This window comes from Narcine bancroftii, chromosome 13, assembly GCF_036971445.1.
Source record: "Narcine bancroftii isolate sNarBan1 chromosome 13, sNarBan1.hap1, whole genome shotgun sequence".
Taxonomy (NCBI): domain Eukaryota; kingdom Metazoa; phylum Chordata; class Chondrichthyes; order Torpediniformes; family Narcinidae; genus Narcine; species Narcine bancroftii.
In genome coordinates, this window is record NC_091481.1 from 549,472 (window position 1) to 576,326 (window position 26,855).

Below are 26,855 nucleotides of genomic sequence, written 5' to 3' on the forward strand. Positions count from 1 at the left end.
ATCAGCTTTTTGCACACACATTAAAACTGGTGCAGAGTAAATTATCACCTTTAAAGACCTGACAGAATGTGGAAGATTTTGAGTTGCTTAAAAAAGGGGGAGAAATCATAAATATATAATGAGGTGAGGGTGAAAACAGGAGGAAGGAGATCACAAATGGATTATCTAACTTTTTTTAAGACATACGGCATGGTAACAGGCCATTTCAGCCCACGAGTCCGTGTCACCCAATCATCTTACATCCCCGGTACGTTTCAAATGGTGGGTGGAAATCGGAGCCCCCAGGGAAGACCACACAGACATGGGGAGAACGTACAAACTCCTTACAGACAGCATGGGATTTGAATCCCAGGCCTAATCGCTGGCACTGTAAAGGCGTTGGGCTAACTGCTACACCAAATTTCTCCTCAGCTGTGACAACAAATAAACATTAAACTGATTTCGATATCTGTTCCTTGCTGGACATTTGACAGTGTTGTTGAATGGCAACTTCAGAGAAAACAAGGGAATTGGGGACTCAGTTGCAGAGTGATATTTCCCATTCAGAAATGCCCATGTCAGAAACAGATACAAGACTACGTGTGTGTGCTGAAGCATTGGCTGAGTACAATGAACGGGGAGGTTTCTGACCTCATGGATATTTAACTGAAGAAGAGCTGCTGACCTGACACAAGAACCAATTTTTCTTTCCACAGATGCTGACCAACTGGCCAGGATCTTCCACTATTCACTTCTACACTTCCCACTGGCTTGGGAAAGCTGCCAACATATTGAAGGGCATATCCCCAGTCACATTCTCTTCTCTTGGCCCGGAGATGATACACAAGTTTGAAAACACAAACCACCAGATTCAAGGACTGTTTCTTCCCAACCCTTGAACATACATTCAAGATGCAAATGGTCTCCACTCTCAACAAACGACAACACACACCTAATCGTGATCGAATTGCTCTTTTCCCTGCAACATCTGTAACATTTTATTTTAATTATTGCATGATGTAAGCAATTAGATACAAGTTAACTGGCTTTTTTCTGCACCTCAGTGTGTGTGTCAATAACAAACAATTCAATTTAAGCAGTTTTTCAGTTTTCTTTCCATTCCTGTTGACTTTAATGAACCAGTACTGGGGCTATGACCCCCATTCAGATCCGCAATCTCCCTCAGTGGGAGTGAGGACCCCAGTAAAGGAACCCTCACCCTGGGAGCTGGGACCTCAGTATAAGAAACCCCTCCCTGGGAGTGTGGGACCCAAGTAAAGGAAGCCCGACCCTGAGAGGGTGAGACTCCAGGAAAAGAACACCCACCCTGGGAGGGTGGTACCCCAGTAAAGAAACCCCCACCCTGGAAATGTGGGACCCCAGTAAAGCACCTCCTAAAAGACTCAACCCTTTGGACTCCTAAGATACTCCTGACTGGGCCCATGGGTAAACTACAGTACGAACAGTAGGTACAAACCAGCTGGTGGTTGGTTATAAAACCAGTCCCGGAAAACAGGGACATGGAATAATGTGCTTGTTGGTGGTCCCTGAAAACTTGGACATGGAGTCCAAAGGGTTAATTCCATCAAGAAATCTAACCCACGAGGAATAAGACAGATAAACATCCAAATGTGAGATATTGCACTTCAGTTGGTCGGCCAGGGTGAATGATAGGGAGAGTGCTGAGATCTCGGGGCACGGGTACATAGTTCGCTGAAAGTGACAGGGTGGGAAGAAAGTATTTGACACATTCACCTTCCTTGGGCATGGAAACGAGTTCAAAAGTTGGGAGCTCAGCTGTTGGTGAGACCACACGAGGAGCGCTTTGGGAAATTCTGGTCACCCAGCTGTAGGATGGACATCAATAAATTGGAAGGGGTTCAGAGGAGAGACACCAGGGTGTGGTCAGGTCTGGAGGGTTTGAGTTATAGGGAAAGGTTGGAGATGCCGGGTCCTTGTTCCCTGGAGCGAACAAAGCCAAGGGGCGATCTTATTGAGGTTTATAAAATCATGAGGGGCGTGGATTCAGTGAGTGCTCAGTCTATTTCCCTGGGTAGAAGGTTCTAGAATGAAACGGCACAAGTTTACACTGAGAGGGGAAAGGTTTCACAAGGACTTGAGGGACTTCACTCAGAGGGTGATCCATACTGGAACAGGCTGCAGAGGGAGCTGTAGAAGTTCAATTCAATTCAATTTACAGATAAGAGGGGTTTGAAGGAAACAGATCTAATGGAATTAACCCTGTGTCAATAAAGGCTTCAACCTGAAATGTTGACCATCCTCTGTCTCCTAGTGATGCTGCTCAACCCCCTAATCTCCACCAGCAGAGAGTGTTTGGATTCAGGTTCGACGTCTGCAGTCTCCTGTGGGCCTCAAGCCCAGAATACCATATTGATTAGAATGAACAGAACAGGGCAGAAGGACCGATTCTATGCTGTAGAGTGAGCTGTCTCTCTGAGAGTGGTTTTCAAACCTTTTCTTCCCACTAACAGACCACGTTAAGTAATCCCTATGCCATCAGTACTTAGTAACGGATTACTTAAGGTGGTCTGTGAGTGGAAAGAAGTTTGAAAACCACTGCTCCATGAAATGGTAATGCAAGAGAAGTCATGGAGACAAGATAGAGAGGTGCGGTGGAAGAAAAGCATTATAAACAGGAAGACACCAACTAAAAATAAACGTGCAAATTAAACGATTGAACAAGGTGAGCTCATTTTAAAGCCCCTGCCTTCCTGGTGTTTCACATTAGGTCACGTGCTGACTTCTCATTGGCAATGCTGGACCTGATTTACGTGGGTGTGGTTTAGTTTATAAAGTTCTGTTACACACTTGTATTTGCATTTGTGCAACACTTACTGTTCCTGGGCGAGGATAGGGAACTCGTCCTTGAAATGGTACCCACTGGTAGCTGGGGCCCTCTCTGTGAGCGTAAGGGCCAAGGAACACCCTCCTTATGTCAGACATACTGTACATGCACACTGCCGAACCCTTGAAGATGTTGCTGCATGGGGAAAATTCATGTTGGTGAGTGAAGATGGACGATAATTAGATTTCAAATAACATGCATCATGTTCAGGAAAGCAGACACAGCAATGGGTTTCCTCACAATGTCATACCCACAGTCACATCGAGGGATGAAATACAATGGCCAGGACCTCATTCCTAAACCTCATGGACTGTACAAGCTCTGTCCAAGACCTGCTGTGCTGGGCAGATTAAATGGGGTCATCAGCTTTCCTCCTGAATGTTGATTGGTTAATGTGGCTGATGACAAATGTTGTTCATCTGTGAACAGACATCTTGTCCCAAAGGGAATGGGTTGAAAGGACCATGCTCATATCTGTGGATGGTCAATAATTCCTATGTCTTTCCTTGGGATCCTCTTTCCAGGATCGTCCTTCTCAGTTGAGCCCTGTCCTGAAAACAGCATTAATTGCAACAGCAGTTAGATCGTCTCCATCCACATCCAGTTTTGGACATTTCTCTAAATTTTCCCTGCAGTGTGAGGCTATTGGAAGAACACAGGAGAAAGAGCAGATCCTGTCAACCAGATCTTAAATATGTTGCAGCGTCAGACACTTCTCAGGCCCATGAGCTTCAGTAAACTCTGAAACAGAGCAATTCAGATTGAGGGGGGGCAATCGACATCACACCAAAGAGTGAACACAATCACGTCTCAATGGATGGAAAGATGTATTCAACAATGCTATAATGACACAGATTTATTATTTAACTAACGATCTATACACCACCTTCCATCACAACTAACTGCTTTATTCTTGTGACCAGTTAATGTGTACATTAAAACAGTACAAACACAGACATAGGAGCATTGGAGATTGTGAGATTAATGAAGTGTATCCAGTAACCGAGAATATCGTCCCAAAATATTTATAATAATTTAAAATGTGTCGACACTGTGGACTGGAGAACGGCTGTTTTGTTAGGTTGTATTTGTACAATGAACTGATAATCAACTTGAACTTAAATAAACCTAACATCAGGAGAGATTGGACCTGTGACTTCAGAAGAATCAGCCGTACAAGATCCTAAGCGGGTTTGACAGGGTGCATGAGCAGATAGTTTCACCTGTGGGAGAGTCATGAGCAAGAGGACAGGAGGATAATGAGCCATTCATTTAATATGGAGGGAGGAAGAACCTGAAATTCTCAGTTCCTGAGGGTGGAGGAGGACGGATCATTATAGATTTATGGTGGAAGTGGATAAATATCTGAAAGATTAAGGGATTGAGGGAGGACACCTCCACTGCTTCAAATGTACAAGGTACTGGCGAGGCTGCATCTGGAGTACCGTGTGCAGTTCTGGTCTCCTTATTTGAGGAAGGATGTACTCTGCCTTTAGAGGTGGTGCAGCGGAGGTTCACCAAGTTGATTCTAGGGATTAGGGGGCTAGCCTAAGAGGAGAGAAAAATTAGAAGAATGAGAGGGGATCTTGTAGAAACATATAAGATTATGAAAGGCATAGATAAGATAGAAGTATGTAAGATGAAGAGGAACTTCTTTTCCCAGAGGGTGGGGAATCTGTGGAACTCACTGCCCATTGAAGCGGTGGAGGTGACCTCAGTCAATAGAATTAAGACAAGGTTGGATAGATTTTTATATTGTATGGAAATTATTAAAGGATATGGGGAAAAGGCAGGAAGGTGGAGATAAGCCTCTCATCAGATCAGCTGTGATCGCATTGAATGGCGGAGCAAGCTCGACGGGCCGACACTTGCTCCTATTTCTTACGTTCAGGGAAACTGCCACAGTGGAGGACCTGTGGTCAGCATAGATCAGCTGTGATTACGTTGAACAGAGAGTTAGCCTTGAGGGGCTGATGGGCCTCCTCCTGGTCCTATTTTCTTGTATTGCAGGCCTGATAATTTTACAGAACAGCTACACACCTGCAGAATGCAGGTGGCCACAATGTGGTGGTTGGATGAAGCTGTGTTTATTGGCGATTTAATGGGTTATCAATGTGAGCAAAACACCTTCACTGTGTTGGAATTTGAGTTTTCATGACCCAGAAACGTTTTGAAGTTCTTGCTGCTCCAGTTTTAGGATTGTATTGAGATCTCAATCGAAGCCCCAACAATAGCCATTGGGATTACTCTTCCCTCACTCCCTTGGATCACCAGAGTAAAATGTCCAAAGAGTAGGTAAAAACACGACGCTGGAGAGACTCAGCAGGTCAACCAGTGTCCTTTATGTAGCAATGATAAAGATACAGAAAGATACCAATGCTTGAGCCCTTCATCAAAGTATGAGCAAAATGTGGGCAGGCGCCTGATTCTGGGAACCTGCCTACATTTTGCTTGTACTTTGACAAAGGGCTCAAGCCTGAAACATTGGTTCTGCACCTTTATCTTTGCTACATCTTTTCACTTCAATCATGGTGTCTGCAGACTTCACTGTTTTACATCTGAGCAAGGAATAAATCTGGCCTTTCTCTGTTAAAGAGCTGCCAAGAGAAATGTTCATAAATAACCCTGACCACCAGATCCTTAATACTGCCATTGTTACCTGGAGGTTGTGAAAATGCCATAAATTGCAGGGTTCTTGGGATCCTTAGAATTCATTATGTAAACATCCTCTGGAGAAAAAAAATCAATATGATTGTTTTATGCTTTTGCAAAATGAAATGAGGAAAAATCTTTGAAGCTGACTGTTGTGTTTTCTTTCGATTGTACTCACGCAGTTCATCAAAGTGAGTGTCAATACCATTTGGGCCTGGCACTGCACACACCAGCCGAGCCTTGAGGAAAGTCACCCACTTATTGACAAGACTTCTGTGGCCACCAAAGTCATTCTGGTAACAGAAAGAAAACAAGCTAATTCAGAGGTTCAAACAATGATATACATTCTTTTGTTCAGGTCTCTGCCTACAATTTGGTCATACCTTAATGAAGCCTGAAATGCTGGTTATGTATATTTATCTTTGCTATATCCTGCCGAATTTCTCCAGTGTTGTGATTTTAATACATATCAGACCACCTGCTAAGAAGGACATGGAAGAACATACAAATCGATGGATTTGTGGAGTGACATTTTCTCATCTTCTATCCATTCAAAGCCAACACACCAAACCTCTCAAGTCTTCAAAACAGTGACAACTGCCTTGTGGGGTTTGAATCTTCTGGAGATGGAAGGGCAAGTGCTTGTGAATTGTTGGGTAGGAAGTTGATGAAGGTTCTGGAGGTGACATGATATACATGCAGAGGATTGTAAGGAGGACTGGGAGTTCATGAAGGATCATCCTCTGGTCAAAAACACCAAGCCGCGTCAGTGTGGTGTGTCATCCCCATCAGTGCCATCAGCTCCACCTTTTACAGCTGCGTTTAAATTTTTATTTCTGGGGAACCGGCTCTGTCTCTGGACCTGACACCCCTAGGCCCAGGTTCTCTTGACCACTGTAGTTCTGGGCTGAGGCACATTTCCACCTCACCTCACTCCTGCCTTCCAGGTGTACTGCAGAGACTTCTGCAGAGATTCGAGGCATCTTATAGGGATTAAGGTAACGAGAGTGATTGGTGCAAATCACACTCCTCCTTCTCCTCAAAGGGAAGTCAGTGCCTCAGAATTGCTTCATTACCAATCGGATCAAGACTCCCAAGGCTAAATCAGTGGCAATCTTGCAGCTCCATCTGCATGGCAGCTATTAATTACCTCAGTAACTTGACACTGTTCATGTGTGTAAGGTGGAATAGATGGACTGAGACGCAACGTGGTATTGGCAACAATACGGAACAGAGGCAGGTTAACGAGCAGTGGATAAAGTAAGATCTCGACTTCCTGAAAAGTGCTGGGAAAATTTCATCCATTCCACAGAAAGAGGCCATTTGCCCCATCAAGCCTGTTTTCCAAGAAGGGTATACCCTTTGCAAACTTCCAGTCCTCACACACACCTTAGTTCTGTTCCAACTGTGTGGCAGGAATCTCCCAAACCTTCAACAGGAATTTACAACTCGAACACAAAAACAGCTTGTAATAATTGCATTTTGATTTCTTTATGGGAACAAATTGTGAATCACAAACTTTCCTGGCATTTACTCAGAATAAACCAAGGGCTGAGCAGAGTATTTTGATGAGGTCCACATGGCATTCCTTCTACTCAGTCTGAACACTGCATTGAGTTCATGTATGATCCACATTTGGCTGGGTTTCCATGTTAACAGCACTGTTTCCAATTACCACAGAACACTGGCCTCCTACATAGCATAATGTCAGTTGCAGGCCTTGATGTACACAATGCACACTCACATACAACCACCATCCGCAAACCAACCACAGTTTAAAAAAAGTTCCTGACTCACCTGGAAATGTGTTTCCTCTCTCATTTCAATGAGGGCTGTATCTGCACCAATGTTCTCCTCTATACATTTTCTATAAATTGCAGAGTCTGGCTGACTTTGGTGAATACAGTCAGAGAACAGCATCCAGAGGAAAACAAGCGAGAGCATTGCTTCCTCTCCGAGTCCCCAGCAGACATGGACTGCAGTCACAGAGACTGAGGTAGAGAAAGGGTTGGGCAGGGAGCCAGGCAGACAGGTTGGAGAGTTCACCTGGCCTTAGCTCTGCCAATGTACATCAGCAAGGTCAGGGCATTAACTCTCCCTCAATCACTTCAAGTGCAATGGTGTGCAGTAACAGGAGGAGTGAGATAGCTGGGGGGGGAGAGAGAGAGATAACGCAGGAGAGAGAGAGATAATGTGGGGGGAGAGAGAGAGAGATAACGGGGAGAGAGAGATAATGAGAGGGATAATGGGGGAGAGAAACGTTGACTTTTTCCCTCACCAGCCGTACACTCCACTCCCTTCGATACTTTGCATTGGTGCTTGGACTGATGACTGTTTTCCCCCAATTCCTGCTGTCAGGGATCTTCTTTCTCCTGAAGCCCAGCATCTGGCCCATTCCCTTGCTGTCTGTCCACGGTCTCATGCACTGCCAGTGACCATTCACAAATTGGAGGAACAACACCTCATCTTCCATCTGGGCCCCCTCCAACCGGATGGCATTAACATCAACTTCTCTGGTTTCCGTTAGCCACCACCCCCCCATCTTTCCATCTCTCCTTTCCTCCAGCTCTGTCTCTCTTTTCTCTTCTCCCTCTGTTTCATTTCACCCAGCTCCGCTTTCACGAAAACAAAAATAACCTCCTTCCCCAAGTCAATTCTCACCTTTCCTCTCTTGTCCCATCCAGATCCAATTAACGCCTTTCGTCTGCTGGTCTGTACTCCTCCCCCTGCCCATTATCCCTTCTCTTCAGGCGCCTGCCTGCTTTTTGGCTCACACCTCGAAGAAGGGCTTCGTCCCAACACATCAGTAATATACAGTATCTTTACCTCCTGCGGACACTGCAAGACCAGCTGAGTTCCTCCAGTACTTCCTCTCCTATCCCTACCCTGTTCAGAGACTGTGAAATTCCTTGAACTCTGAGCCAGTGATGAGTTGGAGATCTCCCACCATTCTCCTGTATGCAACACCCTCCACTCTATTGTCCACCCAATGCTCAGTTCCCAGTTTTGGTGACCTGATAGAACCAGCCTTCCTTCCCATGCATGAGTGATGCCCAGTCATGGTGACCCATTGGGCCATGATAAATTGCCACATATCTGTCTTTGTGAAAGAGATTTACAAACAGGGGACATTAGGTCTGTCACAGCCATTTGCTTTTGGCCATGATTCAGACGTCCAGTTCAAGTGCTCAGACACAAAAGCGAACAGACACCAGGAGATGTCTCACTAACCTTACAGATCTGCCCAATCCTAGAGTGTGTTGCTTTTCCTGAGTACTCTCCATCCAAAGCATTTTCTCGAAAAAAGAAAAAGATTTTATCGTCTTCCGAATTGTCACTCTCTGGGATCAAGTGGGCCCCAATAAATTTAGGTTCTAGAAAACAAAAGAAGGTTTGAACTCAACAAACTGGTAAACACAATCCTGCCCATAAATGTAATTGAATCTTGTTCGATTTAACTCAAGGTTACTGAAACACACAGCGAAGCTCCATGCATTGGCTCATACATTGATAGGATCACAGCTGACCTGACTTTCCCTTCCACTCACTGCCTCTCTTCTCCCACAAAAGCAAATATCCCATCCGCAATCTGTCTGTGTGACCGTGGCTTCTGGACCAAACTTCTGGAGAATGGTGGCAGGGATTTTTATTGTTATACAGCAATGAGCTCTCTGAACCCTTCTCCATTAACAATGGCGTGAAGCAAGGCTGTGCTCTCGCACCAACCCTCTTTTCAATCTTCTTCAGCATGATGCTGAACCAAGCCATGAAAGACCTCAACAATGAAGACGCTGTTTACATCCGGTACCGCACGGATGGCAGTCTCTTCAATCTGAGGCGCCTGCAAGCTCACACCAAGACACAAGAGAAACTTGTCCATGAACTACTCTTTGCAGACGATGCTGCTTTAGTTGCCCATTCAGAGCCAGCTCTTCAGCGCTTGACATCCTGTTTTGCGGAAACTGCCAAAATGTTTGGCCTGGAAGTCAGCCTGAAGAAAACGGAAGTCCTCCATCAGCCAGCTCCCCACCATGACTACCAGCCCCCCCAAATCTCCATCGGGCACACAAAACTCAAAACGGTCAATCAGTTTACCTCTCTCGACTGCACCATTTCATCAGATGCAAGGATCGACAACGAGATAGACAACAGACTCGCCAAGGCAAATAACGCCTTTGGAAGACTACACAAAAGAGTCTGGAAAAACAACCAACTGAAAAACCTCACAAAGATAAGCGTATACAGAGCCATTGTCATACCCACACTCCTGTTCAGCTCCGAATCATGGGTCCTCTACCAGCTTCACCTACGGCTCCTAGAACGCTTCCACCAGCGTTGTCTCCGCTCCATCCTCAACATTCATTGGAGCGCCTTCACCCCTAACATCGAAGTACTCGAGATGGCAGAGGCCGACAGCATCGAGTCCACGCTGCTGAAGATCCAGCTTCGCTGGGTGGGTCACGTCTCCAGAATGGAGGACCATCGCCTTCCCAAGATCGTGTTATATGGCGAGCTCTCCACTGGCCACCGTGACAGAGGTGCACCAAAGAAGAGGTACAAGGACTGCCTAAAGAAATCTCTTGGTGCCTGCCACATTGACCACTCCCAGTGGGCTGATATCGCCTCAAACCGTGCATCTTGGCGCCTCACAGTTCGACGGGCAGCAACCTCCTTTGAAGAAGACCGCAGAGCCCACCTCACTGACAAAAGACAAAGGAGGAAAAACCCAACACCCAACCCAACCCACCAATTTTCCCCTGCAACCGCTGCAACCGTGTCTGCCTGTCCCGCATCGGACTTGTCAGCAACAAACGAGCCTGCAGCTGACGTGGACATTTACCCCCTCCATAAATCTTCGTCCGCGAAGCCAAGCCAAAGAAAAAGAAGAAATTGTTCTCATTAAGACAAATGGGTTGTTTTCTATGGAATGTGGGAAGCTGAGGGGAAAACTGATAGATACGTATAAAATTGAGAGAGGCATTAATTGGATGGACACTCAGAATCTTTTCCCCAGGGTAAAAGCATCACACACAGAAAGATGTGTGTTTAAAGTGAGGGGGAGGAAGTTTAGGGGAGATGTGTGGGCACGTATTTCACACAGAAAGTTGTGGGTGCCTGGAATGGGCTGCCAGGGGGAGTAGATACAATCGTTGGGTTTTAGAGGCTTCTGCATAGATACACGAAGAAGAGAGTGGAGGGATATATATTGGGTGCAAGTAGCAGAGTGTTATAGTTTGATTTGGGCGTCATGTTCAGAACAGATATGTGGGCTGAAGGGCCTATTCCTGCGATATCCTGTTCTATGTTCTATATTCATCTTGATTACTTTTTATTATTTCCATTAATGTTGCTTGCCAGATAGTTAAATGTAGAACAAATATATAACAATATTTAACTTCCCTTTATGTCTACAGAATGTTGCTGAATGTGTGTGAGTATCGAGGGTGGACATGCCACAGTTTGGACAGGGTTTCACCAGCTGTCAAAGCTCTCCCCCCTCAAAATACTGGACTGGTACCCTTTGCAAGGACGTGCAGCTTGGCACAGGGGCAAGCCGAGTATGGGGGCTGCATTTGTTCCTCCTTCCCTCTCCCCCCTCAAAATACTGGACTGGTACCCTTTGCAAGGACGTGCAGCTTGGCACAGGGGCAAGCCGAGTATGGTGGCTGCATTTGTTCCTCCCTCCCTCTCCCCCCTCAAAATACTGGACTGGTACCCTTTGCAAGGACGTGCAGCTTGGCACAGGGGCAAGCCGAGTATGGGGGCTTCATTTGTTCCTCCCTCCCTCTCCCCCCTCAAAATACTGGACTGGTACCCTTTGCAAGGACGTGCAGCTTGGCACAGGGGCAAGCCGAGTATGGGGGCTTCATTTGTTCCTCCCTCCCTCTCCCCCCTCAAAATACTGGACTGGTACCCTTTGCAAGGACGTGCAGCTTGGCACAGGGGCAAGCCGAGTATGGGGGCTGCATTTGTTCCTCCTTCCCTCTCCCCCCTCAAAATACTGGACTGGTACCCTTTGCAAGGACGTGCAGCTTGGCACAGGGGCAAGTCGAGTATGGTGGCTGCATTTGTTCCTCCCTCCCTCTCCCCCCTCAAAATACTGGACTGGTACCCTTTGCAAGGACGTGCAGCTTGGCACAGGGGCAAGCCGAGTATGGGGGCTGCATTTGTTCCTCCCTCCCTCTCCCCCCTCAAAATACTGGACTGGTACCCTTTGCAAGGACGTGCAGCTTGGCACAGGGGCAAGCCGAGTATGGGGGCTTCATTTGTTCCTCCCTCCCTCTCCCCCCTCAAAATACTGGACTGGTACCCTTTGCAAGGATGTGCAGCTTGGCACAGGGGCAAGCCGAGTATGGGGGCTTCATTTGTTCCTCCCTCCCTCTCCCCCCTCAAAATACTGGACTGGTACCCTTTGCAAGGACGTGCAGCTTGGCACAAGGGCAAGCCGAGTTTGGTGGCTGCATTTGTTGATTCTTCGTCGTCCCTAAGGGTGAGGAGAAAGGAGATGTCAGGGAGCGAGAAGTTGAAATCACAATCAGGGAGTCATGTTGGAAGAGTGGGCCATCCTGCCCCTAATCCTAACTCTAACCCTCTGTGATCAGATACATGCTGGTCTTCTACCAATGGAAGACCTGCCCAAATCCATTAACAACGGCTTTGGTAGAGGATGGCATTCAATCCATGTTTTCCATGAGCTCTGAATGTGTTGAAACTTAACAGAGAACATTCTGCATTGTTGTCAGAATGTATAAAGTTGGCAGTGAATCTAATGCCACATACTGATGATGAGCAGATAATCACTCCCAAGGCCACAAAGTGGCTTGTGCTGACATAGGTGTGTTACATGATGACATGGAGGGATATGATCAAGGCAGGAAAGTTGTATCCACTGAGAGATAAGACAAGAACAAGGGAACACAGCCTCAAGATTTGGGAACGTGGATTTAGGATGGAGATGAAGAGTGCCTTTGTGGAATTCTCTGCCCAAGGAAGCAGAGGAGACTACTTCATTAACTATATTTCAGACAGAGTTGGAAAGATGTTTGCATAGTAGGGTGGGTAGGTGGAGATGAGGCCACACCCGGATCAGCCATGGTCTTATTGAATGGTAGAGCTGGCTCGATGGGGTGGATGACCTCCTCCTGCTTCTTATGTTCTTATATATACATTATCTGCAGTTTGAAACGAATGAAATGAGAATTTCTCTTGATCCTTTATCACACTCTGCAACCTACATTTCTGGCCTCCTGAGATTCCCTGGATTTAAGCCCACTAGTATAAGCAGCTGAGCCTGCAGCAGGCAGGATCCGCACCACCAAGTTCCCACCCTCGGCCTCTGCATCTCTCTCCACCTAAAACCCTCTGTCATTGGCCAACTTTCTGCTATCTCCGTCAGTTTTGATTTGTTCAGTCTTTGAACCCACTTCAGCTTTGACCTGATGTTGATGTAGGTGGTGATTTCAACACCAGTTACTAAGGTTGTGAGCCATGGTGGGACTTCACACTGGGTGTAATGTAGAGCATTAACCCACCCCGGATGCAGCTTGACTGAACAGTGAGTTAAAACCATAACACATAGAAGCAGAAATAGGCCATTTAGCCCCTTGTGTCTGTCCCACCATTTAATCCTGAGCTGATCCAGTTCCCCACTCAGCCCCACTGCCCAACCTTCTCCCCATAACCTTTGATGCCCTGGTCGATCAAGAACCTATCAATCACTGCGTGAAATACACCCAATGACCTGGCTTCCACAACCTCCTGTGGCAACAAACTCCACAGATTCACCACCTTCTGGCTGAAGAAATTTCTCTGCATCTCTGTTCAGAGGATTCCTTTCAATCCTGAAATTGTGCCCTCTTGTCTTTGACTTTCCCACCATGAGAAACAACCTTTATACATCTAATCTGTCCATGCCTTTCAATGTTCAAAATGTTTCAATGAGATCCCCCTCATTCTCTTAAATTCCAATGGGTACAGGCCAAGAACCATCAAACACTCCTTGTCTAACCCTTTCATTCCTGGAGTCATCCAAGCAAACCCCCTCTGAACCCTCTCCAATGTCAGCACATCATTTCTTAAATGAGGAACACAAAACTGCTCACGATACTTCAAGTGAGGTCCAAAGGTTATGACATAGATGTGACTGGTTAGTAATCTGTACCATCGTGTGTTCATGTCTCCCTGGTTAATGAATGTGACTGCCTTAACTGGTTATTATTGGTAGAGAAGATTTCCTGTACTTACCGTTCAACCACCTGGAGTCATGCTGCTCTGTTCTGATGGGGTGATGTTGTCCCAGAGTGCGGAATATTGCAAAATCTCTGCCCATAAAGTCCGCCGCGGTGCCAGAGTACAGTTCTCCGTCTGTCATGGGAAACACACACATTGTTATTGCAGGAGGTTTTCTGTGGAAGAGTTGACTGTTTCCACGAAGCATTGCCTATTGGATCACAGAATCCAAAAAGCATAATAAGGATAAGCTTGATTTGATCATTCCCAAATCAAACTACAACCCTATTGTTTGCACCTGGTCGATAAGACTGCAATCTTGGGTTACGTGCTTTGCTTCTTCAAAGAATTAATCTAAAACTCTTGTGCCCATTCAATCTTTCAAGTCCATTCACCAGTATACAAAGTGTTTTCAGATCTCTTAGGATCAGAGTATCTGTCACCTCTCTTTTGCAGCAGTGTGTGACACTGAGATGTTGCACGTGTCCCAGCCCCAGACCAAAAGTGACTCAATGGTGACTTTCATTGATGACCTCTCTCCCATCAATGGTCCTCTCCTTGCTCTGAAGCTCCACTGGTGTCTGGAGTAGGGCTTGGTTCTCACCAAGGATGTGAAACTGCTCTCAACACTCAGGTCAGGCAGCATCTGGGGAGAAAGGAACAGAGTTAACATGATAGATACAAGACCCATCTGAGCTTGTACCTGGAATGTTAACTCTCCGAAATGCTGGATCCTCTCTCCACAGATGTTGTCTGACCTGATGAGAATTTCTTCTGTTTTCTGATTATATTTTAGGTCGCCAAAGGTCAGGGATTGATGAGAGGTCAGGGTTGAGATACACGGCCAGAGGGAGTAATGAAGCATTGTGGGATCTGGATGGGAATGAATTTGCAGGATTGTGGGGGAATTAGACCAGTCGTGTTGGTCAGTTGGACTCAGGGAGTGATCCCCCTTTTCTCCCCGGCGACCATGTTGTAATTCTAATGGTAAAACTGGTACGAGTTCCCCTGGATTTCAGTCCACAGTTACCCTCTTTCTGTGGAAATTGTTAAGGAAATGCTTCATATTAAGTAGTGGTGTTTGATTTCTTGGTCACCACCCTAATCTCTTGTGGGTTCAGAGAGATTAGTCCCACCAGCAGCAGGCCACGATGAGGAATTCTGTCTGTTGGTGGCCCAGCGATGGAGCCCATGTCACTCTCTGGGTCATACTGTAACCATGTTAGTTGTGTGCTGGAGTGTTGGGTCCACATTACACCAGCACTCTCCTGCTTGAGAAGCTACTCGAGATTGGAGGGTCTTTATTTCCTGGAGAGTAAAAGGCTGAGGGGTGACCTGACAGAGGTTTATAACATGATGAGGGCCACATGGATAAAGTAATGCTCAGCCTTTTTCTTAAGTTGATGATTCTAGAACCAGAGGGAATAGGTTTAAGGTGAGAGGGGAGAGATTTAAGAAGGTCCTGAGGAGCAAGCTTTTTCATTCAGAGGGTAGTCCATATCTGGAATGAATTTGCAGAGAAGATTGTAAAGGTGGATACAATTAATGCTTCGAAAGACATTTGCAGAGGTATATGGAGAAGAGGGGTTGAGAAGGATTTGAACCAGCCCAGAAAACTAACTTGGTCTGCAGGGAGAGGTGTTGGGCCGTAGAGCCTGTTCCAGGCTGCATGACTCTGCAATGGAAGCAGAAGCTGGGAGATTAGGAACTGCAGCAGCAGGTGGACCTGAAACAGGCTCACTCCACAGCAGTACCATCAACCTTCAAATCCAGCTGCTCGCAACTCATCCCATTGGCAGATTGTTCATTATCAACATTCTCCTCATGCTCATTGTGAATCATTTATTGTCATCTGATTGGACAAGAGCAACCTGACGAAACAGCCTTCTCCTGTCCTCGCTACAAAACACACAATCAGACGTAATACATGTACAGACAAACAATATACATGCAGGGCAAGTTTTCTCTATATAAAATGAAATTAATAAACAGTAAGCATCTCGGAGGGTGAGTGTGAGCTGTTCCTTTGGTCGTTCACCATTCTCACAGCCTGTGGGAAGAAGCTGTTCCTCAGCCTGGTGGAGCTGGCTCTGATCCTCCTGTATCTCTTCCCTAACAGAAGCAGCTGAAAGATGCTGTGTTAAGGGTGGAAGGGGTCCTCAATGATTCTGTGCACCCTCTTCAAACAATAATCCCCGTAGATCACGTTGATGGGGGAGGGAGACTCCAGTGATTCTCTCTGCCATTCCTATGGTCCTGTGGATTGACCTCCGATCCATTTCTCTGCAGCAACTGTACCACCCTGTGATGTAGCTGGCCAGAATGCTCTCAATAGAGCTCCTGTAGAAGGTTGACATGATAGTGGCGGGTAACCTTGCCCGCTTCAGTCTTCTCAGGAAGTGCAGTCGCTGTTGCGCCTTCCTGACAAGTGAGGAGATATGAAGTGTCCATGATAGGTCACTAGTTAAGTGAACTCCAAGGAACTTAGTGCTCTCCATTCTCTCTACTACAGTGTTGTTGACGAGTAGTAAAGTGGTCGTTCTTGGTCCTCCTGAAGTCCACGATCATCTCCTTCATCTCACACCATTTCAAGAGATTTTTCTCTGTAGTGCAACTCATTGTTGTTGGTGATGAGGTCAACGACTGTGGTGACATCTGCAAACTTGATGACTCTGGTGGAGCTGGATTTGGTGATGCTGTTGCGGGTCAGTAGCCTGTGAGGAGAAGGTCTCTGCCAGTGATCCCCAGCTGTCTCTTGATAACAGCCCTTTCATTCATCACACTGCCTCCATTCTTTGTTTCACGCTCTGTTGCTCTATCTATCCATAGGATAAGATCGTTAAGAAGGCCAGTGGGATGTTGGGCTTCATTAATGGGGGCTTGAGTTCAAGCATTAAGAGGTCATGTTGCAACTCTACAAATCTCTGGTGAGACCACACTTAGAGGATTGTGTTCAGTTCTGGTCACCTCATGACAGGAAGGATGTGGAAGGTATGGAGAGGGTGCGGAAGAGATTTACCAGGATGCTTCCTGGATTGGAAAATATGCTAATGAGGACAGGTGAGCAGAGCTGGAACTTTTCTCTTTGGAGTGTCGATGGATGAGAGGAGATCTAATAGAGGTCTAGAAGATTATGAGAGGCATAGATTGGGTGGACAGCCAGTACCTGTTTCCCAGGGCAGGATCATCAAACACCAGAGAATGTGTACAAAGTGAAGGGAGGGAAGTTTCGGGAACTCGTCAGGGCTAAGCTTTTTTACACAGAGAGTTGGAATGCATTGTCAGGGAGGGAAGTGGAAGCTGAAACATTAGGGGCACTTAAGATACTCTTAGACACAAGGATGGAAGAAAAATAAAGGGTTATGGGGTCAGGAGGGTCTAGTACTTTTTTTAAAGGATTATATAGGCACATGATCGAGGGCTGTAGTGTAGTGTTCTATGTTGTATCATTCCTGCCCAGCTCTATTGCTGCTGGCTGAGAAATTATTGGTTTCTCCAGAAACAAAAATAGACCACATTCCAAAGAAAATGGGCAGTTACTTGCAACGTGAGCTGGAAAACAATCCAACACTTCAGAGAGTGTATCTGTTGTTTAATTTCCTGCCCATATCCACCCCCTGAATGGAGATTCTACCCCAAAGCTTCCTGTATTTCTGGCACCAATCATTCAATCTATTTATTAGCAATGTTGCAAACTGATCTCACATTATGTGAGGTTTCTCTTCAAAAGACAATAGTCTAGAAATGTTCCCCTGTGGCTCCGGAATGCTTTTAAATCCCAGCTTTCAATGAAGAATTGCTGTGAATTAGTTGTTTATTCTTTGTTGCATGATGTCTCAGTCAGCATGAAGCTGACATTGCACATGGACCCAGAACTAGGAACACTCATCTCCTTCCCTATTCAGTAAGATCACGAGGGAACATATCATATCACATCCCAGTAATACACTCCCTCCCAAATCAAAGTCTACGACATTAAAGAAGAATCCGAGGGCTCAAGGATATCTGAGAGAAGTTGTTTTGCCTCAACTCCATCTTAATTGGGAGAACACCTACTGTTAAAGAGTGATTTCTGGTTCTCCTGTGAGAAGAAACACCCAGCAAAATTCAAGGTGCTGGAGTTGAGCAGGTATCCACGGAGGAAGGTGGATTGCTGATGTTTTGGGCTTAAGCGTGCTTCCTGGACACGAGCATCTAGTCAGGGACATGCTTCAACTGTCCCTGTATGATATGCCTAAGTCTGCCCTGTGACAGGAGTTGACAGGTAGTTGCTACAGATTGTGCCTGATGTAGGAGGGGGTGAGAGAATCAGGAGGTTTAATGGGCACGTGAGTGAAAATAGGTTGAATGGAATTTCTCTCAGAGCTAGCAGACACTCAATGGGTGGAATAGTCTCCCACATCTTGAGAAATATGAAATAACTTGGCAGTTACATTCTTGTTTCTGTTCAGTTTGAAAATGTAAGATGAACAAGGATGCAATCAAAAAGTTAAGATAAAACAAAGAATATTTTCAAAAAGTCACAGAAAGCGGACCCTTTCCCAGCGTGTCTTCCTGCACTCCCTGAACTTTGGATTATGAGGGAAGAATCAACGCTCCTCAATTATTCTCTTTCACAAGCAGCTCTTCAGGAAGCTGAAAGGAATGTAATTTAATTTTTGATAAAATCTTTTTCTGTGGTCATCATGATCAGGTCATTGTATGTTCTATAGAAGGATAATATCAATCTTTGCATTCAGCACAGCTGGATCTTATCAAAAAGATTAAATCACTTTGACTCTGTTCACTGTGATTTTTTAAAATTTAAATTTAGACACATAGCACGGTAACAGGCCATTTCGGCCCATGAGTCCATGCCGCCAAATTACACCCAATTAACCTACAACCACCCGTACAAGATCACAAGAAACAGGAACAGAAGTAGGCCATTTGGCCAATCAATTCTGCTCCACAAATCCACCCTGAGATAAAGTGTCCTCAAGACTTCCAGCTGATGCAGAAACATTGCACTTCACTATCCCTTCAATGGCAGAAACCGCAGTTATTAGACCAGTTCTTTCAGCAAGGTATGATATAAATTTAAAAATATCCAAGGTCCATCATGAAGGTGCTGATCTCCTACCCGACCCAATCCCATGAGACTGCCATCTCAAACCTGACACAAACGGCCCGCTACCACAGGCCCTCTCCCCGAGGGAAATATTTCCCATCATTTGAACTTGCAATTCTGCCTGATTCTTGGAGTTGAGGACAACACTAGAGGCTGCATTGGGCCCTCACCCATTGGCTCATTGATGCAGTCATGTAGTTGCAGATTACGAGGGCACATGACCATTTCCAGGCCAATCTACGCTATGGTAAATTTTGGAAATGTTGTGAAATATATGTCAGAATGGTGCATATAGTATGGACATATATCAACAAATCCTACCAATCATCTGAAATAGGTTTCTTTCGCAACATAATCATTACTGCTTTACACTGGGATTGTTCAAACCACAGAAGATAATATTTAAAAATCCACCAGGGGTCTAAGCCCAAAATTACTGTTTTCCTTAATTACCATGCAGTTGGGCTTGGAGAGCAACCCTCTCCACAATGCAAACCTCAATGGACACGTCAGTCATTTCTTATTTGTGGGCATCAATGCATTTCCCTTGAGCCAGTGTGTGGTACTGCTGCACAACCCAATCACGTCCAAAACCATTGACGCACTCTAGACAAGGCACTGCTCAACTGGCCACTCACAGGGCAAGGTCCAATTCATCTGCAGGTTCATATGGTTTGTTCCTTTGTGTGTTTTTGCACACAAAAATCACGGAAAAATTCAAGGAAGAATATTGAATACTGTTGCAGTCTGATTTAATGGCACAAACCTAACAGGAGCACACAAGTGTTGGCTACTTCTCAGAACTTTGCATTCTTGATGAATTTCTATCAACAAAGTGTCAATGTAGTTTGGGTTTGGACATACGGACACTGGTGAGGCAGAGGCATGGAAGGACGGTGGGGCTCAGACCCCCTAGGGTGCATGGAGATGGTCCTTTGTTCCAAGCTCAGTAGCTACTCACCAATTAAAAGGGAAGTTGTCCACAACCTTGGGTCATAGGGGCTTTTCCCTCGTCCATTCTCAAAATGCGAAGTTACAAACTTGAATACCTTTTCCTGGTTAGAGAAAAAGAATATTACAATGAACAAAGCTTAAAAACTGCAAAGGATTTGTTGTGTGTATTTTTATAAAACAAATCATATGATAATATGACGAGTACTACATTTGCCCTCCTTTCAGACACTGCTCGACACACTGAGTTCTTCAAATCGTTCTTTGTCCTTAGCTGCTTATTCTAGCAACCTCTTGTCTCCTTTCAAAATATTCACTTCAATGTAAATCCATCATTATAATTCTGAAAATGATTTTGTGGAAGACAATTTTCCCTGAAAGTTCACCAGTAACTTGCATCAGTGATACCCTCGAGCTCTTCCAGCTGCAGAGACATCAGTACATGCATCAACATTGATTGCGTTTAGCAGGAGGGCCCTGGATTTATACTGCAAATGATCTGGGGTACAAGCTGAGGACAGGCCAGCGTGGTGAATGGACAGTGTGACGCTGCTACCAGGTTCTAGTGAGTATGAAGTCGGAAAGTGATCAGCAGACAAAACCTTTCTTCCTGTGACAGAGTGAGGAGGGTGACAGATAGGTAGAATATTCATCCCTCAAGCCTGTTCTTCCTCAGGAATAAGATCTGTGACCATGTGCCTTGATTTCCCAAATGTCCAGGAATCCTATAGAGGAGATACTTCTCAGCCTTGGGATGTATAACGTTAAAAACACGATCCTGGGGAAACTCAGCAGGTCAAACAGTGTAATTTATGTCGCAAAACTGAAGATACAGAACAAATGATTCGGACTTGAGCCCTTTGTCAAGGGATAAGCAAAGTGTACGCAGGCACCTGAACAAAATGGAAGGGGAAGGGGTCGGGGGAGGAGGAGCGTGGTTCCACAGGCAGGAGGTAGTGGATGGATAAGAGAGGGAGGGCACATCAGCAAACAGGGGGGGGGGGGTGGCTTTGTGAATGGAGAGGGAAGGGGGTGGAGAGCTGGAGGAAAGAAGACAGAGGTATGGGGAAGAGAAGGAGAACAGAGGTATGGGGAAGAGAAGGAGAACAGAGAAGTCGATGTTAATGCCATCTGGTTAGAGCGTGACCGGATGGAATATTAAATGTTTCTCCTTCAATCTGCAAACTTTCCTTCAATCACAGTGCCTCCAGATGTTTGTGTTTTATTCGGGATGTTTAACAGTTGACTGAAGATCTATTTAGCTTTGTTAAAACCAGTTCCAGAGTTCCGTCTCCTAACTTCATTCTGGAAAGACATCGATTCCATTTCCAACCAGTGCTGATGTCCTCTTTGTGGCCCTGTCCAGTCCACCAGACTCAGTCTATCTTTGTAAATCCCTGTCAGCTGAGAAGTTTCAAGGCATTGAGTCTGCATAAACATAATGATCCTGACTACAATCTATGGTTTATATCTGTTGAAAGTCCTTCTTGATCTATTGAGCAGAACAAAAACATTTACTATTATAAGGCACACAGCCAATATCCCAAGGATAATGTCCAACCGCCATTAGCCCTTGTTAAGGGCCAAGCCACAAACTGTTGTAAAAACATTAACAAAACACCTAAATTCAAGTGGAAGAGGAGTCCCCATTTCAATCATCTTCACGCTGTCAAAAAAAACCAAGTCAGTTCCACTTCCCAGCTCACGGACTCTGGCTTTCCAGGTCAATGTGCGTATGGTGTTTCTTTCAATGTCTGGATAGTTTAGATCTCCACAGCCCTTAGCAGTGAAGGTCAGATCTCTTCCATGTTTTAAGCTTCGTGCTCTAATCCTGTCAATAATTCACTTAATTGACATTACTGACCTTTCAATTTTCTCCTAACTTTATACATATCATCATATCTGCTTTCAGAACCTTCAACAACATTGCCAGCCTGGGCTACCTTCCTCCGGCCATGGCACTTTCCGTCTCTCCAAACACTGAACTCTTGGTGTCTCCACAGTCCACAGCAAGTCTACCACACAGAGATCACATCCCAAAGCACTAAAGTTCCTCAGGAACATCCTCTACCCCTTCTCGCATGTTACCACACATTCTCTAGCTGTGGCCAGACCACGTTTACTCAGCTCCAGCATCCTCCCTGCCCATTTCTGTTCCAAAATCCATGAAGACATGCACCCATCAGACATTGGCACAGAACAGCAGTGTGAGTGGAGAAGCACCTCAAGTTTTATCTCTGGCACAGGGCAGACACACTTGGCTCCCATTAGTATCTTTGCTCTGTTACCACAGAGATATACATGAGATCTGATGCAACAAGGAGCACGTGATCTGAAGAGGGTAGAGGGATGATATTCATTGAGGTCAGCCAGGCTCTCCATCGACAATGAGAGTGGAGTGATCGTCAACTGCTGACTAGCGACACATTTGGAACATGGATGGCAGGAGGGAATTCTGAGCAATTTCCAGATGCATTTGTTGCCCATTCCACATTTTGTGCTCATGCACTGTGGATTACTCCTCGCAAGATGATGATTGTGAGTGAGAGTTCATTAATTTTTCCGATGGAGGGTGATGGTTGTGCATTAGCTGAGTTACCTCCATCTCCCAATTTCATTAGAACAGACTAAAGAAACAATCAAAACCTCCACCGGGAACAAAACTACAATTTGCATCTAATTTACACGTGATAATTGCACAGTTAGCAGCCTATAATTAATAAAACAGAACCATCTGTGTGTGGAGAAGGGACAGCTTCTTGTTAATTATAATTAAATTACTGATATGAATCCAATTCCTTACACTTGTCCCTTCACTGGAAGTCGATGTCTGTTCTATCCTCTGCATCTATGAAGGTTGCTAAATATTTTCCTGACCATTAGTCACCAACCTTCCTTTGGTAATGTTCATGAACCCTAGATCTGTCAGCACTAGGCTGGATATTCTCTCCGGCCTTTGCTCCTTAGTCATGCATGCAAAAGGAGATAAAAGGCTGGTTATTTTGCTAAACACATCTCACTTGCTTCTTGGATAACATGAGTAACAACCACACATTCACACAGAAACGAGGGCCTCAAATCTTCACCATACAATCCTTCAGAGGGTCTGTTCTCTCAACTCCATGCACAATGAAGCTCAAGCAGGCAGGTCCCACATCCTGCATTGACGTCTCCTCATTCCCCCCACCTCTCCTCATCATCCCTCACCCCTATCATCCCTCACCTCTCATCTCCCCTCACCCCTCCCTATCATCCCCCACCCCTCACCTCTCCTCATCACCCCTTCCTCTCACATCTCACCTCTCTTCATCACCCCTCACCCCTCCTTATCATCCCTCACCACTCCCCACCCCTCCACCCACCCACACCACCCCTCTCCACCCCACACCAACCCACACCATCCCTCTCCTCTTCACCCCACTCCACACCCACCACCCCTCTCTTCTCCACCCCACACCCACCCACACCACCCCTCTCCTCTCCACCCCACACCATCCTTCTCACCCCACACCACCCCTCCCCACACCACTCTTCCCTGCCCCACACCCACCCACACCACCCCACACCCACCCCTCTCCACCCCATACCCACCACACCACCTCTCTCCACCCCACACCCACCCACCCCAAACCACCCCTCTCCATCCCACACCCACCCACACCACCTCTCTCCTGTCCTCCCCACTCATCTCCACACCTCCCCTTTCCCTTCATTACCCCACTCCCCTCCTCATCTGTTCCAGTGTAGGTTTTCTAGATTGTTTATTAAACATCACTATTTGAGTTAATTCTATCTCCCATGAAAATGTAAATCATAACCATCTCAAGACAGTCATTATCAACACATTCTGACAGACTTCATTCAGAATGTTATCCTCTCCCATGTATAACTGCCCCAAATTCACTCCCTGTCACTTCCCTTCATGGAATAGAGGACGGGTGACAAGTATTATCATGGATAGTGTCAGTCCAAACCATTCCAAAGCTTGTAAATCTCTGCCCATAACTGGATAAGTTATGGGGACACTCCCTGCACAGTTATGTTAACCACTGGCGATGGAAAACTCTAGACAATTCTGCAAAACTAAAGTCTTCAAACTAAGGAGAGGTAAACAACTCCTGGCCCTTGTAAGAAACTTAATTCCATTCATATTGGAATAATAATTAGACTTTCATGCACTGTTGCTTTTTAATTATTTTTCCTATCAGCCTTGTGGTGTGCATCGAATATCAGTGTGAGAAGGGAGGAGAGAAAGATGAACAGCTATGGACAAGGGATTGAGGCAGAATGTCGATCAGTGGGAAAAGCTGGGTTTGCTGTTTATGCATCACTTGTGAAATGAAGGTTTCATCTGTGTTTCAAAGTCTGACACAGTTCATGCAACGCTAGTACAGTGACCTGGGTTCGAATCCCGCACTGCCTATAAGGAATTTATATGTTCTCCCCGTGTGTGAATGGGTTTCCCTGGGGGCTCCAGTTTCCTCCAAAATGTATTGGGGGGGGGGGGGGGTGGGGGGGCAGCCGGTTTGGTGAAGTTTAATTGGTGTATTTTTATGACATGGAATCATGGGCCAGAAGGGCCAGTTACTGTGTACGTCTAATAAATTTATCATCGATATGAATGTGAACTTGAACATTTTGCATGAACACTTGGTTCACAGAGGAAATTGTGTTAAATGTTTTGAAAACAAATGTTAATGTGAAGGTTCTACTGAAATAAAAAAGACCTTGTTTTCATTTATGTCTTTCATTTGCATTTCTAATATATAATGACGAAGTAACCCAAATCTCTGGTGGGAAAGCCACCCCTTGTTCAACTTCCACTTAGAGGGAGTAATTCAGCGTCAACTTAGATCCCCCAGTGCCAGAGAACACTGTATCACTTCCAAGATGATTTTATGCTCCATTATTTTCTTTCCAGTTATTTTTTTTTGGTGAGTCAGTCACCAATTTCCAACCAAAACACGATGCCCCAAACAGTAACGAAGCCCTGCAGGTTCTCTCTCAACAACCTTCCAAACACAGCCCTCAACAACTGAGGTAGTAGTCGGGGCTACTAGTGGACTGCAAGGGAATCTTCGCCAGACAATCGGTACCAAAATAAATCAGAATGCTGAGAATGATTAAAATGTGTCTAAATTTGCCAAGCTTCATCTCTTCCTGATTACTGCAGTAAATTAAAGCATTAACTGCCCAATGCAACCAATTCCTAGTGAAACCAATTGAACTGCGAATTATTCCACCATTGGAACACAACTGGTCTCCTGGCTCTGCACACTGATCAGGCTCTCAAGACTCAACACCACCAAACATCAGCATTATCTCTTAAGTGTCAGTGATCGACTCTGCCGCCATGACTTCTTGTTATTTAAGGTCTTCATTGACCAATTCAATCCCTTATTTCTGCACAGTATAATTGTGAATGGTTGTTAAACTTGATCAGTTAACGAAGGAACCATTCTGTTTTCTTTCAAAAGCAACACACGACATAACATCTGGAAAAGTGTTTCTGGAACCATCTGGCAGAGAGATAACAAACATAAGAGTTCAAAGAGAATGGGAAATTGCTTCCTTTAAAAAACAGAAAAGTATATCAGAGGATGGCAGAGCATTCTGCACGTGGGGTCCATGCTGCACAAGGTGACTGACCAGGTGAACCAGCGCTCAGTCTGACAACCTTTCAATTCTTTGAGCAAATGAGATCTGATCCGAGGAGTGCTTTGCCCCTTTTGAACATTTGGTTCCAGTAGACACATGATTGCATGTGTTATTTATCCCACCTCTGCCACGATCATGGGAGAGATTCAAAAACAGAGGTTCCTGGGCTTGAACAATGAGATTTCAGTGAGGCAGAATTATTGCCTCATTAGACCAGGGATGGCAGAACGATGATATTTGTTTGAATGCGGCTGGGCAATAGTTAACAATTCTGAAGAAGGAATCATACAGAATCTGGAGAATGTTTCTGGACATTGTTTAAAATGAAGAAGGAGAATAAATTACTGGCCCTATCTTTTGAAACCAAGTACTGTGGACATTCAGTAAATGTCTCCCTGGTACTCACCTGGACAGAGAGCAGGACATAGATTCCAGTTAACAGAGACCTGACCTGAACTTGGCTGTGCACCATGTGACTACTCAAAAACAATATCCATATAGTCTTAATGTTTGGGAGCAGGGCAACAGGCCCTTTGGCCCAACAACCCCATGCTAACCAAACTAGTTCTATTTGCCTGCATCGGTCCACATTAATATGAACCTGAAACGTTGATTATGTTATATATCAGACAATTCTATTTCTCCAGCATCATGTTTTCACTTCAACCACAGTGTCTGCAGACTTTCGTAGTTTAATTAATATGAACTTTTCCTGTTCCTGGACCCAGCCAAATGTCTTTTGTCTCCTTTCTCTCACTTCCTCTGGCAGCTGGTTCCACCCTCTGTGTGAAGAAGGTGCCCCTCAGGTTCCTTTTAAATCGTTTTCCTCTCACTTCAATCTGAACCTTCCGGTTTTATATTACCCAACCTTGGGAAAAGACTATGAGCATTTACCTATCCATGTCCCTCATAGTTCTGTAAACCTCTCCAAGGTCCTTCCTCAGACCCTACTCTCCAGAGGGAAAAGCCCCAGCCTCTGTATAATTCAAACCCCTCCCATCCCAGTAACATTCTTGTCAATATTTTCTGCATCCCTCCTCTGACCAGAATGGTGCAGATGTGCTCACTGGTCCAACTCCCAGTCAAAGGCATCAAAAATTCCAAGTGAAGTCACCGAGTCGAGAAAACCTCAGATAAAGCATAGGTACATAAATTGTGTGACATTAACTTGGTGATACAAAGGTGGCTCCTCAGAGCCAGCCCACTCCAATAAATGAACAAGTTACATGGAGACATCCACAGAAGCCATTTTAAATGAGATTTAGATATACAGCACAGTAACAGGCTCTTCCAGCCCACAAGCCCGTGCCACCCAAATATTCCAATTAACCTACCCCCCCCCCCCCGAACATTTTGATGAGTGGGAGGAAACCAGAGCCCCCAGGGGAAACTCACGCAGACACAGGGAGA

At 45.4% G+C, this 26,855-nt stretch overlaps 1 protein-coding gene across 1 annotated transcript in view; it reads right to left on the reverse strand.

Annotated features, from left to right (window-relative positions):
• The window catches only part of sema3ab (sema domain, immunoglobulin domain (Ig), short basic domain, secreted, (semaphorin) 3Ab), a 158,461-nt gene that overhangs the window by 41,031 nt on the left and 90,575 nt on the right, over positions 1-26,855 (reverse strand). The window contains exons 6-11 of the mRNA XM_069910005.1: positions 19,798-19,891; positions 13,742-13,861; positions 8,729-8,871; positions 5,676-5,790; positions 5,505-5,574; positions 2,836-2,980 (exon numbers count right to left, since the gene is read on the reverse strand). Of these exons, the coding sequence (XP_069766106.1) occupies positions 2,836-2,980; positions 5,505-5,574; positions 5,676-5,790; positions 8,729-8,871; positions 13,742-13,861; positions 19,798-19,891 (687 nt within the window). The remainder of the gene's footprint in view (positions 1-2,835; positions 2,981-5,504; positions 5,575-5,675; positions 5,791-8,728; positions 8,872-13,741; positions 13,862-19,797; positions 19,892-26,855) is intronic.